Source organism: Mycteria americana, chromosome 7 (genome assembly GCF_035582795.1).
Source record: "Mycteria americana isolate JAX WOST 10 ecotype Jacksonville Zoo and Gardens chromosome 7, USCA_MyAme_1.0, whole genome shotgun sequence".
Lineage (NCBI taxonomy): Eukaryota > Metazoa > Chordata > Aves > Ciconiiformes > Ciconiidae > Mycteria > Mycteria americana.
Window position 1 is genome coordinate 67,470,708 of NC_134371.1, and position 16,547 is coordinate 67,487,254.

General features: G+C 38.9%; 2 protein-coding genes across 4 annotated transcripts in view; one reads left to right on the forward strand and one right to left on the reverse strand.

The window, feature by feature from the left end:
* The window catches only part of ITGB3BP (integrin subunit beta 3 binding protein), a 35,784-nt gene extending 25,338 nt beyond the window's left edge, over positions 1–10,446 (reverse strand). The window contains exons 1-3 of the mRNA XM_075508911.1: positions 10,318–10,446; positions 6,193–6,235; positions 477–615 (exon numbers count right to left, since the gene is read on the reverse strand). Coding sequence (XP_075365026.1) covers positions 477–615; positions 6,193–6,235; positions 10,318–10,322 — 187 coding nt within the window. The 5' untranslated portion in view covers positions 10,323–10,446. The remainder of the gene's footprint in view (positions 1–476; positions 616–6,192; positions 6,236–10,317) is intronic.
* Positions 10,419–16,547, forward strand: part of EFCAB7 (EF-hand calcium binding domain 7) — a 29,763-nt gene continuing 23,634 nt past the window's right edge. The window contains exons 1-3 of one of the 3 annotated variants that reach the window (XM_075508905.1): positions 10,419–10,625; positions 10,852–10,972; positions 13,306–13,493. In XM_075508905.1, the coding sequence (XP_075365020.1) occupies positions 13,307–13,493 (187 nt within the window). In that variant the 5' untranslated portion in view covers positions 10,419–10,625; positions 10,852–10,972; position 13,306. The other 2 variants (XM_075508906.1, XM_075508907.1) reach the window with 2 other exon arrangements.

Sequence of the window (16,547 nt, forward strand, 5' to 3'; positions counted from 1 at the left end):
TAAACCAGGACTTCCTTGCAATAATCTGAAGTAGCACACAGCAACTTCAGAACATCTCCCCATATAACCCAAAGAAGAACAAAGTCACTGTCAGTAGCACATACCAGTTCTGCCAACGAAAGCTGGGACTTAGAAAGAAAGCAAAGGACATTGCTAGCATAAACATGCCTAACCAGTGGAATTAATGGAATTATTGACAAAAATGCCAGTGCAGGGTTTTTTTGCTGAGTCAAAGTCAAACATTTTTAGCATTGATCAACAGAAAGCAAAACTTGTTTCATAAACAAGTTGTTTCATAAACACCCCCAAGATTTATAGTGAAAAGATTCAAGCTTTAAAAATCAACATCAGCTTTTCCAACAGAGACTACAATTCCTTAAGAGGAAAAGAAATCAAACGTACCACATGAGACATAAGTTACTAAATCAAGCCAATAACTAGAAAAATGTTGCAGTAAGAGAGAATGTTCAACTAACCATTTGATGGGTGATTTCTGAGATTTTGTGCATTATGACTCGTGGGAGATGAAAATGGACTCATTTGGCACGTTCCTGTTGTCGGTGAGTAAGAGCTTAGATTTTTCTTTTTGGTCTTCAAAGGTGTTGCACCAGATGGCTAAAATGTAGCAAAAGACAAAGAAGCTAGATGAACATTGGCTAAAGATAAAGCAGTACCTATATCCATCTAAACCTCCCACAGTTGTAAACTTCCCTTCTGCAAACTAAATACATTCTGGCCTCTACCTTTCCTATCAGTAGAGTTACATATTGCACCCCAAACCAGACAAAGCCTCTCTGAACATTTACTATCTGCCAATAGATTTTTCTAAGTCATTCCTAACTGTACGTACTCCCATTTATGGAAAGCCCATGTTAAATGTCATGATGCCTTGACCTTCGCTGGCTGCCAGCTGCCCATCAAGCCTCTCTATCGCTCCCCCCCTCCTCATCAAGGTTAGTTTTACTCAAAAAAATAAGAAGTGCTTCAAACACTAGCCTCCCAGTTTTCATAAACAAAATGTATGTGGTTTCCAAACATTTAGGTATTCTGGCATGAACATTTGGGGTTTTTGTTTGTTTGTTTTTTTGGTCTTTTTAAAAGCAGTCAAAACCTGGTATTATTTTTCCTATCATATTGAGAATTTAAGACACATGAACTAAAGGCAAATATTTTTAATTTTAATTCTATCAAAAGATAGTTATTTTTAATGATTTTCTAAACAAGTGTTAATTAAAAAAACCCCAAGCGAGTCCCTTAAATCCAAAATTTTGTCTCTGACAGGATTTCAATATGTCTAATGATAGAAAAGGAGCTATTTAATGATGCTAAAGGAATTGTGCAGAGAAGTTTTCAGAAGAACTTGTCTGCAATTCTGAAATATTAACTGGGGTTGTCTGGGACACAGTTCACTCTCTAGATTGGATGCTGAATTGCAACTCTGAGAAACTGGGATTTCACTGCACTACTAATACACAGAAAAAAAACCCCAACCAAACCCACACTTCATTTGCACATAAAGGGCTTCCGCTCTAGTAACAACTTGATTCCAACTAAGAAGTCTAGCAGCTTTAAATAACATGTCAATGACTGTCAAAAAGGAGAAACAGAACACACAGAAACGGAACTCATGTAGCGCTTGAAGGAGACTCCATTGGCATCAGCAGCATCTTAATGTCATCTTTGACTCTTAGAAACCACTGATCAAGTGGCTACAGGATTTTCCAGGTAGCTGGATTTGAAGTAGTAAGCAACATGCAGACTAGCAGACCTACAGTACTTCACTGTTAGGTAACCAGCTGATGCAGTAATTAAACAAAAGAGCTGGAAGTTACACCACGTAGCAAGCTGGAAAACACAGCTTCAGAATGACGGCCTTCCCATCCTGGCCTTTCGTGTCAAGGAGATAAAGTCAGCAGGCATGTAAACTACTGCTTCCAAACAAGACTAGCCACCTCTAAAGAGGAGAATGCAAGTAGCGCACAACTGATTTCACTGTATTAACATCTGTCATGCAAAGGGACATTTGGGGCAAACCCGCTTTTTCCAGTCCCTTTCAAAATTTTCTCAAGGGGTTAAAGAAGGGCTGTCTATATACAGTGAAGCACACACTTTTTTCTATGGTTTAGTGATCCCCCCCCCCCCCCCCCCTTGGAAACATAGTATCATCAAAGCAAATCCCACAGAAAAACAGACTAAGAGATTTCTTCATTTTTTAATTTGTTACAATCCTGCGGCTTTGAGTTTGAGGAGCAAATTAATTTAGCTCTCTTTTTGCAACTGTATGACTCATCCACTTCCCAAACACCCAGCCTTTTCTACCAACTTGAGCCTCATTCCATCTGTAAAACTGAACATCTATCGTTTGTCTTCATGTCACTCGTAAGTCACTCAATTTCATACAGTATTTCTTCATTGGAAGCTTTATTGTACATTATTATTCTGTAATCTCTTTAAGTTCCATTTATTATTCCATTTATTAATGTTAGAAAAAGTATAATAGGTAAGCATATTACACTGTTTCAATACCATGAATGAAATACAAGGTGAGGATCTGGGGTTTATATTCATTAAAGAACACACAGTACTTAAGCCAAGTTGGGGACCAAAAAAAAAAAGAAAAATCAGACAACCTGATATTTGCACTTTGGTAAGTGACATTTCCTCTCCAATTTCAAGATAACAACTCACTTATTCCCTTTTCATACTTAATCATATGTTGCCCTGTTTTGCTGGAATAAGACCCTCATGCTACTCCTTTTTAAACAAGATTAAACAAAGGCCATACAAATCTTCAAGTTCAGTCAGGATTCCTCAGCACGGGAATCTCCTGCATGCTCTGGGAAAAGGGTCTACTGGGGACATGGTTGAGAGCAAAGGCAGTCTGAGTCCAGAGCATGCTACAGAATGGAAGGACAACTCTGAGAAGGCCTGAACCTCCCAGGTTTAAGGTTTCACAAATATCCCCTGGAAAATTTAACTACAGCAATTTTAGATCTCAAAAGGGGTGTACAGGTGACAAAAGCAGTATTTTTAAGGCAAATAATCAGGTTCACCAGGTAACATGTGTGAAAGCCTCAAGTCATATCAGGATATAAATCATATCAGATCACAAAGCTACATATATAAAGGTGACTTAAAGCCTCTACAATCCAGCAGGAATCCAGGACCTGGGAAAAGGCTACACTTCATTACTGAGTAAATTAATGATAGAAAACATTAACGTTGACATAATTAATCTTAAATTGTTGAGGTGTTAGAAGGAAACTGCTTCTAAAAAGTATACATTTACAGAGGCGATAAATACCAAACTAGGAATACAAGTTGTACCTAGAAGTATAATGGACAATTATGTAACCCTCAGAAGTTTTCTTCTCAATTCCAGACAGTTAGCAGTTGATTTAAATGGCCTGAAGCATAATACTCCTATTTTTCACACCTACATGGATATGCATACTCGTTATCTGTATGAATGAGTGTATTTATTACAGCTTCTACTATGTTCTTGACTTCACCAAAATTTCAAGCAGTTGATGATGAGTTCAAGAAGTTAACGTGTCGTATAAAAGGTAAGTCTCCATTACTGGCTTTCAGTTTTCCACACTGCAAGATTATTAAATTCCTCTTGATTACATAAAAGTATAAAGAACATTCAATATCCCCTCTAAAAAGAACACAGCACATTCTTACACCCCTTTCCTGCTCTTCGCTACTGAACTCCTGTTAAAACATCCTGATCTTTTAATCTCCTCCATTTGAAGGCATTTCTTGTGCCACTTGTACCACAGCCTATGTTCACACTCACTGTCTTTCAAAGAATGATATAGGTTCAAAGTATAATTTCTGCAATTATACTTTAAACCAGAGTGACAGTACATTCAGTGCTAATTCAGGTGAAGACAAAATACTGATTTGTGCGATGGCATTATACTTCCAGTGCTGCTTGCTATTCTATTTCTGATCTATCTTACTGCACTTTTACACAAAGCTGCAGTTTTGATATTTTTCTTCTCCTACTCTGAGAAGGGTAGGAGTGGTAACTCTGGAGTGGTTACCCTTAATTTAGAACGTAACAGTGTTACTATTGGTCATCTGTAACATGATTTACACCGTATTGCAAAAGATTTAATTTGCTGCCCACTTACGTAGCTTTCTTATAGCTCCTCAAAATTACTCCGTCTTGTTTTAGTCTTGAATACCCTAAATAATTTCGCATCAGCCATTTATACTCTTTTTGCAGTCTATCAGTACTTAAACAATACCTGATGGAAATCTTCAGTCTGTTGTCACTAATATTTTGCCACATTCAAACAGGTTGAAGAAATGTTTCAAATCATCTTTAAATGAAATATTAATTACAGTAAAGTATCAATGCCACTTTAGGCATTTAAATGCCATCAAATCTCTTTTGTAACAGGCAGAATCCCCAACCTGCTTACACTTTCAGAGTATTTTTCCTGCTTGAACAGCAGTCACCTCAGCTACTGTATTTCTGGATATGAACTAAGACTCCTTTAAGCAGGTACCTGGAAAAAGTTACTGTAGTACTCAGAAGAACAGTATTTATTTGGCAGTAAATTTCTCTTCCAGGAAGAAGAGTCTTAGACCAGTTATGATCCCATACTAACATTATGAAATCTAACAATACTCATTTCTGATCTGGTTAGTTCAGGCATGCTTTGGGTAGTCTGACCAGCAGGTGGAATGAGTTTCTCCTGAATAACAGGAAAGAAATTGTAGAAATAGCAATGGATGTGGCAGAGCTAAAAACAGATACTTTGCACAAACCATGTGTGCTTATGACCTTATATTCCTTCCTACCTTCTATAACATTATTTAATTATGATACACTTTAAATCTTTAACATGCATGTGTTAGAGGCATCGTATGAACTAAAAATCATAGTGTAAACCTACATTACTGAGATTCCAGTAAAAGTTTTTATCATTCAGATGGGCTTTTGTTATGCTTTTTGCTGCACAAGAACCTAAATGCAGGTAACCATCAAATAACTCTTTCTTTTTATCTTATGGGGAGGGGGCAGGGAAGGAATAGCTTTAAGGCAGAAAAAGAATTCCATGTAATTTCAGCTGGACCACTCATCTACAAAAACGTTACTACAGCCTAAGAAACAGATGCAAAATTACAGTCACAGCTGCATTCCGAACAGAACAAGTTGGGTAATGGTACACTAAGCTGCTAATTAAATTGCTAATGATTTTTTTTAGTGCCACTGCGGTATTTTGCCACCTTTGTTTAAATTAAAAAAAAAAAAGTAGCCAGAAAATTTTTAAAATTGCAAATTTCTATCTTGCTAAATACCAGTGAGACCTCCGAATATGTGCTGCATATAAACAAATCTCTTCAAAATGACACAGATGCGATTTATTGGGAGCTCGTTTGCTGACCAGCTATTTCTCCCTCTATACTTTTCCAAAATTTTCCTTCCTTTAAACAGTGCCATCCTCACAAGCTCCTCTGTATTGATGTCTGCAGTAACACCCACTGTTGGTAGGAGCAGATAATAAACCGACATATGTCATGACATGCTGGTACTGGGAGTATACTATAGCTGCATTTACAAAAAATAATAGCAACAGTACAATTTTATTTTTATTGTGATAACTGTGGTGAAATTTATTGCAGTGTTAGTACTTTATTGTTTCATTATGCCAGATTAGCTGAGGAAGGTAATTATATCCTTGACATGAAAATGCCTTTAATGTTTTCATTTCAATTTTGCAGTTTATAACATGCAGATTACAGCATTATCATAATTCCATATTGTTACATGTAAAATCACATGGCAGAACATTTGCTTCCAGGATAATGGAGCTAATTTCTAATAAATGATTCCACCAAGCATCTTAACTCATTCAGCTCTTGGGTAAATAGTGATGGCAATAAACATATGCATATTTCTCCATTATTTTCAAGTGATTCATGCAGAGGTACATTACTTAAAGCCAGGCAGTTCTATGACAAATGGAATACAATAAATTTTATACTAATATTTTCAGCAGTAATGTTGTGCCTCGTTAAGATTTTTCTAGAAAACTTCCAATCTGTAACAACATAAATGCAGCTCTAATGAAATATCATGTTAATATACACATATATATGTGCATATAGATATATATACACGCATACATACATATACAGCCCAGATGATTCCATACACCAAAAAATACTTACGTTATCTTTTTTAACAGTGTCCAACTTTAATGCTCTCTTAACTCTGCAAGACAAAAATATGGACAAGTTTTATGGTCATCTAGACACAAAGATTCCTGGTAGTATGGTCTATAATCGGTAATTTTAAAGACATTTTCCTTTCTCATGTTTCACATTTTTTTATACTACACAAGAAACTAACGTAATCCAAACCAAATACATTAACTGATTAAAATACTGTGTACCAAAAACATTGCTTGTTTAGAAGGATAAAGTGTTTGCATAAGAAAATCCAATTCTCCATTTTATACTAGAGATAAAAATCAAGACACTGAAGTGAAATCGCACTGTATATTTGTCTCTTTCTCAAAGACTATAAACAATGAAAAAATGCAAAACCATTATACTTTACGTACCTTCTGAGCAAGGGTTGACATTATTTTGCCATTAGTAGAAATAATGTATTAGGCATTTAAAACACAGGTACAGCCAAGGTGAAAAAAGAAGTTCTTCCCATCATTTTAGCTCTTAACATGATTCAGTGCTACCAGACTATGACTTAACTGGGGAACAGATGCTCTATGTCTTTACAGGTCCCCAAACCATAAGAAACTATTTTCTAGTCTTCTTCACTATACTGATTCAGGAACATGCCAAGCTCTCTCTGCAAAATCTGCTCTGCTGAACTGGATGCCCAGCTGTTAATGGCAACGCTAGAAGAGGAAAGCTGAATATTTATAATACTTTATATCGTACAGCTGTCTTCTAAAGAGCAGTCATCAAAATTTTATTGAATGCAGACTAAAAGCTCAAAGGAAAGAAAGGTCAACATAAATTAAGACTATTTTTCCCAGAGACAACTGAAACTTTTTAAGCACATTCCTAAATCTTAACAATAGTTTAAAGCATTATATAAAACAACGACGAAAAAAATTTAAAATCTTTATAAGAACAGTCCCCAAGAAACATATATAGTATATCAAATTAAACAAGATTTAGAAAATACATCATATTTCAAGAACTTAGTTCACAGTTTTAATCTTGGAAAAGAATGCTTTGACTTGTAAGGAATTAAGATGACCTCATTCCAAACATATCCGTTTAAAATTTATGTTACTACTCCAAAACTGTAAATTAAAGTATTGGAAAAATAGAATGATAACACATCTTTGAAATATAACTCAGGCAACAGTCTCATATGAATACTGTTTTACAACTATCTCTATTACAAAAAGGGGAAGAGAAGTAGTCTATCTTAAAGAAGCCAAGTAAACAGGTAACATTTAAATTAAAAAAGCGTGTGAACTTCTTGCCAAAGGGCAGTCAAAGCTGTAACAGTTTGATGGAATTCTTTACAATGTAGTTCTTTTTTAAATAGAAACCCATATTGCTTAAGGAATGCAGACTCCATTACATCTTCCACCCCAGTGGCAGCAGAGAAACATATTTATTAATACATCTACTCGGACAGGATGCTCTAGGGGCCAATGCATTTGCATGTTATACTAAGGCATGTTATGATGGAAGTTTTTATGATGGACTTCAAAAGAAGCTGGAAGCCAAAGTAAAGCAGAATCTGGACTCAACATAGCTGTAGGATGAAGATAAATGAGAAACGACATGAAAATCCCACTAAATTATAAACATTTAGAAAATTTCCTAGAGAGAAAGTTGTGAACTGGTCAAGGCTACATTCTTTGAAGTCTGTCGAGTACTATGTACAGCAATAGAGTTGCAGACAGCCCAAATTTCTCTCTGCTGGCCTGCAAAACCCCTGCAAACACCCTGAGCTATGGCAGCAAAGAGGCAGCCTCATTCCAGGCAAGCGCCTCAACATTGGAAGGAGCTGCATGGATACAATTTTGGCTTCAGGAGGTCAACTTTGCCTTGCTTTTCCCAATCCATCCTACCCAGCAGCCTGGTTTGCTGGTGGGCTTGTTTTTAATGATTGTCTTTTGATTCCATAATGTGAGAAGGTAAATCTCAAAATAAGTTAAAATTTGTGTTCTTAACCTACACACAGTCCCTGGCTAGGACCACTGAAACAAAATTCATCCAGACATCTAACATGAAGACCCAGTTGGCCAAAGTGTCTTCTCTCAGATCTTTCAAAAGATGAACATGGAGAAAAGCCAACATGTGCACCTAGGTGCAAACAAAATTCCTAAAGTATTTCAGGAAACACCATGGAGGAAGACGACCAGCTTTAGTTTGGTTTATCTTTTTTATATGGCTGGAGAAGCGTTGCTGTGGCTATAGTATAGAATCAAATGTCAGAGTGTGAACAAGAAAAGGAGACAGAAAGATGAGGCATATGCGATGACAGTACACAACAACTTATTTACCTGAGTTTCCTAACCTTGAATTGGTTCAAAATTCCCTGCCAAGGCTTAATTTATTTTCTTAACTACGCAGAGTATGATGGCACATGTTTATAGCTAGCTGTACAATCTGCAATGATTATTTTGCCCATAATATTTACCAGGTTAAAGAACTACATATTACTTCTAGAGCGTACTGTTCATCTATCATTCCAGGTCATATTGTCAGTTCCTTGCTAATACTGGGAGACCTTTACTCACCTGAATAGTGCTTTGATGAAACCACTTATATGAGGAACTGCTTAACAGTGAGAGCCTAGGTATGCAATTTAGCTTTCTATAAAGAAATGGATTTTTTATATTGTTTTTAATTCCACAAACACTTAACTGTCTCTCACAATTCATTTATGAATGAATGCTATAGTAACAGTGATGTACAGATTTAATGCACAAAAATAAGAACATACAGAGTCAGGGACTTGATTGTATAACTTCATTAAAAATACCCTAGAGACTATCGTAGTGCAATATGAGGCCATTTCATCTAGCTTCCTCTTAAGTTTCTGCTTTCACTCGGGAAAAAAGAAAACACCTCTACGCTATTTACATACTGCTTCATCTTCAAAACCTGCCAGCAAAAATGTCTTATTAATTGGAAAAGCAGAAAGAACACATGATCATTTTCTACATTCAGCTTACGTGGTAGTTAAACTCAGTGTGCAACCAGTGAGAAACAGACTTAAACACCAAAAAATCAAAGCTTGTGTATTGAGGTTTCCTTCGTATTACTACCGTCTGGCATGATTACTTCCACTTCCAGTGGTCAAGAGAAAGACTGGCAGAAGTTGGAACCTATGTTAGCTCTAACATAAGTTATCTTTGAAATCGCATAAGGAGCTGTAAACTGGGAGCTGTAAATATCCCAAGCCTATATATAGGCAGCATAAATCTTATGGCCTCGCCTTACTGCTGTTGAAGTTAGCAACATCCTACACATTTTCTTTATTGTTCTTCAGAAGCCCACGATTAGCAAAGATACACAAGAATAGCATCAGACTTACATGACTATTGCTTGATAAATTGCAAAGAATAGGAGAGATATGAACAGGATTTATTCCAATTGGAGCCAATATGAAGAGATACAGCCTGGTGGAAAACGGACACGGAAGGTGTCACGCCCTTATCACCACAGGCCTGCAATACCTTCCCACAGCAGTCTGCAGCACAAAACCCTGGTGTCAAACTCAGCACAACCCATCCACGACAGGGCTCCTGCCACTCTTCCACCCCCTACCACACAGCCTCACAGGCTTTATCCATGGGGTGCGCAGAGATAAACAAACTCCCCCTTGGCTGGGAAAGCCGGGAACAGGCAAGTAACATGAACTATTACCCATGCCAGTGGGCATCACCCACCCAAACTCCGTCTGGACAAGGCTCTGCCCCAAGGAACAACCATCTTAAATATTTCCCGGTCCCCATCCAACAACTGGAAGACGGAGCTAGAAACAAAACCCGCCCTTCCCCACGCAACGGCGTGCTCCTCCCCTCTCCGGGATAACCCGAGGAGCACATTTCTCCTCAGGGAACAAGCTCGCCGCCGTATAGGAAGCCCGCAGGCCGCCGGGGAGAACCGCTCCGCCTCACAGCGTCCCACACGGGCCCTCGCTCCATCGGCCGCCCGTCCCGCCCCGCTCCAACGGCTGCCGGGGCGCCCTCAGGGGCCTCCCCACTGCGGAGAGGATCGGCGGTCAGCGGGGAGGCGGCAGGGACTGGCGCACTGGAGCCGAATTTACCCGCTCCGCCGCCCCTGCCCGATACCTACGACATTGCGGCGCCTGGAGCCGCTCCCGCCGCCTTTGCAGATCTCCCGCCGCCGCCGTGCACCGGTCAAACACCGCCGGCTGGAAACGGCGCTGAGAGGGCGGGACGCCGCTCCGGCAGGGCGGGCCCGAGAGCGGCGGAGGCGGCGGGCCGGGGGCGGGGGGGAGCCTGCGCCCGTCAGGCCTGCGGGGCGGGGGCCGGCTCGTCGGGCCCCGCTACCCCTGCGCTCGGTGCTGTGCAACGTCGGAGCCGGGCCGGTGGCGGCTTCCACCCACGGGAAGGTTTGTGCGAGGCCGGCTTGGGCGGGAGGTGAGGTGTGGCCAAACCCGGCCCCTCAGGGCTGCTGGGGACGCTGGGCAGGGCGGAGGGTCCCCGACGTGCGGGGTGGGAGAGTTGATTCCCATCTGACGGGCTGGGGGAAGGGGATTGTAATGTCTTTGCGCGAGGGTGGGTGGTAAATTTTGCCCAAGACCCCTGCGCCCACCAGAGAGGTGGGTAGTGAGATGCATGTGGTAAAAGAGTTTTCTCGTTTCAGGTGAGCGAGGCCTGAGCGCTTGGGCTCGGAAGCTGAAGCAGCAGCAGTGCGAAGCTTCCCTGCCGGTGTGCGGTTGCTGTGGATGGAGGTGAACCCCGGCCTCGGACCCGCGGTGGGCAAGGTCAGTGTTGCCAAGAAGAGTGTGACTTAATTCCTGGTTGGAAGATGGTTTTTATTTGTTAGAATCATAGCAACTGAAATTGGAAGTAATAGTTAGGTTGTGTTGTCCTCCCACTTCAGCTGAAGCCGGATTGCTCCCCTCTGTCTATTTTGTCTAAAGTGTCATTTGTCCAGTAAAAATTTAACAACCTAAGCCATGGGGCTGCTGGCAGTGCTGTCACTAAGCTATTGCTCACTGGATTTCTGAGCAATGTATTGGCAGCACTTCTTGGCAGAATTGTGGCCCACGTAAGAAATATCTCGGTAATGGGAAGTCTAAGGAGTATAAACGAGAGTTCACATTTTATAAACTAGTTACTGGAAAATTAACATTTATTCTTCTTTTCCTCCTTGACTTTAACCCACTTCTATTTTGTGTGTGTAACACTGGTGCTTAATTATAGTGACACCCGTTTGCAGTAACCAGACTGTATCACAGTGTCCCTATGGGGTCCTTCTAATGCCAGCGTAATATTAAAGTGTCAGGCAGGCGGCCTGTGTATTATAAATAGGGTACTTCATCCATGATAAGCGATTATTATCTTTCTTTCCCAAGTGTAAAAGACCTATATAACTCAACAAGGTGCGAGTGATTTAGGCCTCCTGAGTAAAAATCCAATGAGTCCTGAAGGGGACCCTATGATGTCGTTGTCTTGTTGCTGAACTTGAGATATTCAATTTATTATACTGGAATATATTTTCTGAAGTCAACATTGGGTAAAATAATATGAGAGGCTGTTAGACCAACAGTACAACACGATTTAGTGTCCCTCTGTGATGGCCTTCTAAAAACCTTAATCACCCTTGGTAAAAGCAGAAAGCTGCTGTTAAAGTTTGCTGGCCATTGGTGAGCAAACAGTATTAGTTACTGCTTTGAGTCGTTTTAATAATTTTGAAAAAATGCATTTCATATTTTTTTCCATTCATTTACAATTATATGGGTAGTCTTCTTGTATGTAAAAGGCCTAAGTTGTGCAAAGTTTTATGCACGTTCTTAGCTTCAGGCTTCTTTGTTTCTATTAATTATATTTAGATAACTCTTAAAAGTAGAATCGTGTGCTTAACTTCACATACTTGAAGGATTAAGGGTTACAATTTTGACCAATTTTACTATTAGCCATATGTTTTATTGAATTATAACTGTAAAAACAGAAAACAAAAGGCCATTCTGGTATGGGTTGGCACCAGAAAAAAACATTAATCAATTTAATAATGATTGTATCTTTTTTTAATACTGAATGTTATATGGTGTTTATGACATTACACAGTGTCTCTGCTGAATTTGTGTAAAGCTACCCAGTTTTCCAGCTAAATCAGTCTTGGAAATATGAAAGTCAACTTTTGAGTAAGGGAGAAAATCCTGACAAATACGCAGTTCAATATAAACATGCCCACATGTAGTTTTCACTGGAGGAACAAAGGGGGCTTTTACTCTGCTGTTAACACCAAGAAATATAATAGAGAATCCGACATGAGATGAGTCAGTTGTGATTGTGGAGCCACAGAGCTCTCTCCAATGAGGTAAGCGCTGCATCCATTCTTGATAATATTTACTTTGTTATTGGTGTTTCGTGAAAAAGTCTTTTAAATAATTCTGTGCCTCTCGCACCTGTGGCCATGTTTTAAATTGGCATTTTTTTCCTAAAAACACTCCACCTTTGCTGCTGCTGGTGAACTGTAGCAACAATGAGAGTGGCACTGGGAGCAAAACAGTGCTAGGTATGGTATGTTCTTTAATTTACCATTGTTACAAATCATGCTAGGCATAGACAGTGGTATTAAAGTCATCAGAGCCAACAAGTGCGCTTCTGTACAAATTCTCCCATTGTTTCTGTCATTAGGAGAATTTAGCTACTGTGGCAAGAGTAGAATTCCTAGTGGAAATGCGTAGTAAGGACAAGTCCTAGTGGTTTATTTCTAAACGTGGATAGCCATGGGTTGTAGCGCAGATAACTTGAAAATTTGTTTTTATGCTTTCAAATAACATGACTGTATAATTATTGTGATATCAAATGTCTGAAATTAAAATAAAATACAATAAAATGAAACTCTTTACTGCCAATAGAGAATAAATTGTGAATAATAAGTAGAGCCCAAGCTATTTTTGTTTGTGGATCTCATGGTGCTTACCTACAGGCGTAGATAAGCGTTCCTACGCCAGATTTAGAGAATGGAAAACGTATGACCTAGATGTTAGGATAATTTGTGGTAGTCTGTGTTTCAGAGGACAAAGCAGAGGCATTAATAAACGTGCAAGACAGTAACAAATTCTAACTGTAATTGTATTCTTCACAGAATGGCCAGCAGTCCTGAGAATACTGCATCCCTCTCCGTTCAGAAAGCCACACGCTCAGAAAGTTCCCAAGCAAAGAAGTCCCAGCATGCAGAAGAAGTAATCTTTTACATGAACTGCCGAGCAGCTTATTTAACTGTTTTAAAAAGCAGTTTAGAAAATATTAAATCAAAAGAACAACTCGGTTTAGGTAATTATTAGGTATTTTTTCCCCGTAACTGTTGTGTGTGATGATTACAGCGGGTAGTTTACAAACAGCAGTCAGCAATTCAGTAGTGAGAGTATCCCAATGCATAAACTCAGTAACTGTTTTAAGGAATTTACAGTAGTTTTAGATAGGGTTCAGATTTCAAGTGTTGGTGGCTGTATCTTTGAAGACATTTTCATCATTTACCTGTTATAAAATATGTCATGTAGTGATTTTTCAAAGTTTATAGAAACTACCATTTCTCAAAGTTTTTCATTTTCCTCAAATCCTTAATCTTTGTTGCTAGGTGTTGGATGACTCGTGGAAGTGGGAATAGTATACGGAGCTTTTCATCTGTAAATCACCAGCATGAATGGGCGAAAGTCAATACTTGCTGACAGCTTACAGGGGACCTAAGAGAGTTGTTTAACAACACCAAATTTGATGGTAGCATTGTTGCTTACTTGAGGTGGGCCTAGCTACTGCTTTGTGATTGTGACATTTCAGCAATAAATTTTTCCCTATCCCTGACAAATGATTAAGTGAGTTGGTCTCAGTTCAGTTTATAGTGGGCAATTGCCCTGGCACAGAAAATTGCCATAATAACTGGCATTAATTGGCACAGAGGTTTGCAGACTCATAGGAGAGGTGGTTACTGGGGCATGGATATGGTAATTTACCCCGAAAGATAGTCTCACAGATCAGTTCTAAGCCACTTTGAGTAATATGTGAAAATATTGCCTTTCCTCTGCCAACTTTGGAGTTGGTACTGTTTCAGATACTGGTGTTTCATAAGAATTCTTACTCTTATTTTATTTAAACTCCTAGTGAATTACAATGTTCCCATAGAGTAAAATCAAAAGTTTTCTTTTTTTTAATCCATATTATATTTGTGTATAAGTGGTATTGCTGTCAGCAATACAACAGGAAAAAATATCCCTGAATGCTTCAGCTCTACTAAATAAAGGTTTTAGTAGATACTGAAAGCTGTGGAGCTCAGCAATGTTTGTTTTGAAAACCTATGGAATTTCAAAGTTCCTTGCATGGAATTGTTAGGAAAGTTACAAAAGTTTACCTGAAAAATGGTAGTTAGGGCTGTGTGTTGGAAATTGGTTTCTTTATAATATATCTTAGTGACCGAGTAAGATAAGGAAGGAGTAAGGTAAGGCAGTAATAACCTGTTTCAATTGTGAAATAGGTTTCACTATCCTAGATAAAATGGCTCACACAAATATAATACCAACTTTGCTCTCTCTTGGAGTTGTAGGATTGAGTACTATGTCTTAGCATGTTTGGGGTTCTTTTTGTTTTGTTTTGTTTTGTTTTGTTTTGTTTCTTTCTTAAAGCATTTTTATCCTTTTGTGAAAAAGCTTATTCGTGATTGTATGTAATAGCATGGGATCATGTTAGGAAACTCGTGAAAGTGTCTTTCAGTCCTGTTTTCTACCTGGAGTTTCGTGATGTGAAAAACTTAGCTTGCTTTATTGTAAAAAGTGTTTACAGCTCACATGGTTGACAAAGAAAGCATGAGAAGATGAACCTTCAGTTAAAGAGAAGCAAAATGTATAATTAAAAAACTGACGCTTTTTATTTTGTGGGTTTTGGGGTGCAGCTCAGAATGCACTTGGGATTGGTGGTAGTATAGGTTGCTTTCTCAAGTCCTCTTCATAGATTATGATGCCAGTAAAAGGTATGTGTATTATGGCATTGCAGTTGGTAATAAAAACCCCAAGCAACTGCTAAAGGCAAAAACATGCTATCAAATAATTTAGCTATATCATAATTCTAGTGACCGGTTTGGGTTTTGTTTTTTTTTTTTTGCATATGTGAAGAAATATTTCTCACTAATGGCTGCATTGCCCGTGGCTAAAATACGTGAGGTCTCCATGTGGAAACCACCAGTATAAAAGCTGAGTGTACTTCACTGTTGCACTGATTGTTTGTAACTTCTTTCCCTGTACCAGTACATGAAATTCTACCCATTAGCAAGCACATTCTTTCAGCATGTGACTTAGTGTTATCCAGGCTTTCTCAGCTGTAATAAAAGTGCCTTTATAACATCCTGATGAGAGTTTTGGATAATCTGGATTTTAAGATAGGAGTGGTGTGAACAAATGTCATCTCTTTTATATATGCTTTGGCTTTCATCTCTATCCATATGCCACTTTGCTACATAGCAAGTGTTTGGGCATTTTGGTTTCAAGGTCAACTCAGAAAGGGCAGTTAGTTGCTCAGGCTCCCAGTCTTTCCAGAGATATTGAAGAACTTCTTTTAAAACTTGCAAGCATTGAGAGTTGTTACAGATTTATGTTGCATCTTAAGTAAATTCTGGCATTTATCAAATGAGCAGTGCCAGTGTTTAAGCAGCTCTTGCTACTTGATGTTTGGCTAATATTCTAAACTGTGAAATATTCACTTAGAGATTGGCCCTGTGAAATTTTATTCGTAGGAGTTTTACTCACGGACAGTAGCTTCATTTCCTGTGGTGTAATATTACTTAAGGTATTTAGCAGAAGCAGTTTGTAAGAAGTATAAATAAAAGGTGCAGTCCAATTGAACTTTCGAAAATACAAACTTAGGAGGCATGTAGGGTATGGCAAGTGCTGATCAGGATATGTAAAAATACAGAATTGCTGTATATTTGAAGGATACTCTGTTAAATGTAAGTGAATACTGTGCTATATTGATGTTCCAGGGAACTCGGCTATTCACGTAAACAAGTACACAGTAACTGCCCTTCCTTGGCTGACCTTGACATTGAAATCCTTAAACAATTGCTATGTGCCCAAGCATTGCATGGATAAAGATGTAAGCTGTGCTGTATTCTCCTGACTCCGCTTGTAGAGGTGACAGGGCAGAAATCTTTATTTAGTCCTTGGCATTCAATCGGAGATTAGCAACAAAGGTGTCTGGTTTTGTTTGTTTTTATGGTGACACAGTTGCCTACTGAGAATTGTAACGATGCCACCACCTCATTTCCCAGATGCTACTGAACTGCTCTCAGCTGGTATAGACTTGGTCAGTTGGCTAAAAATCAAGCTGTCAGCCTAGGTAAAG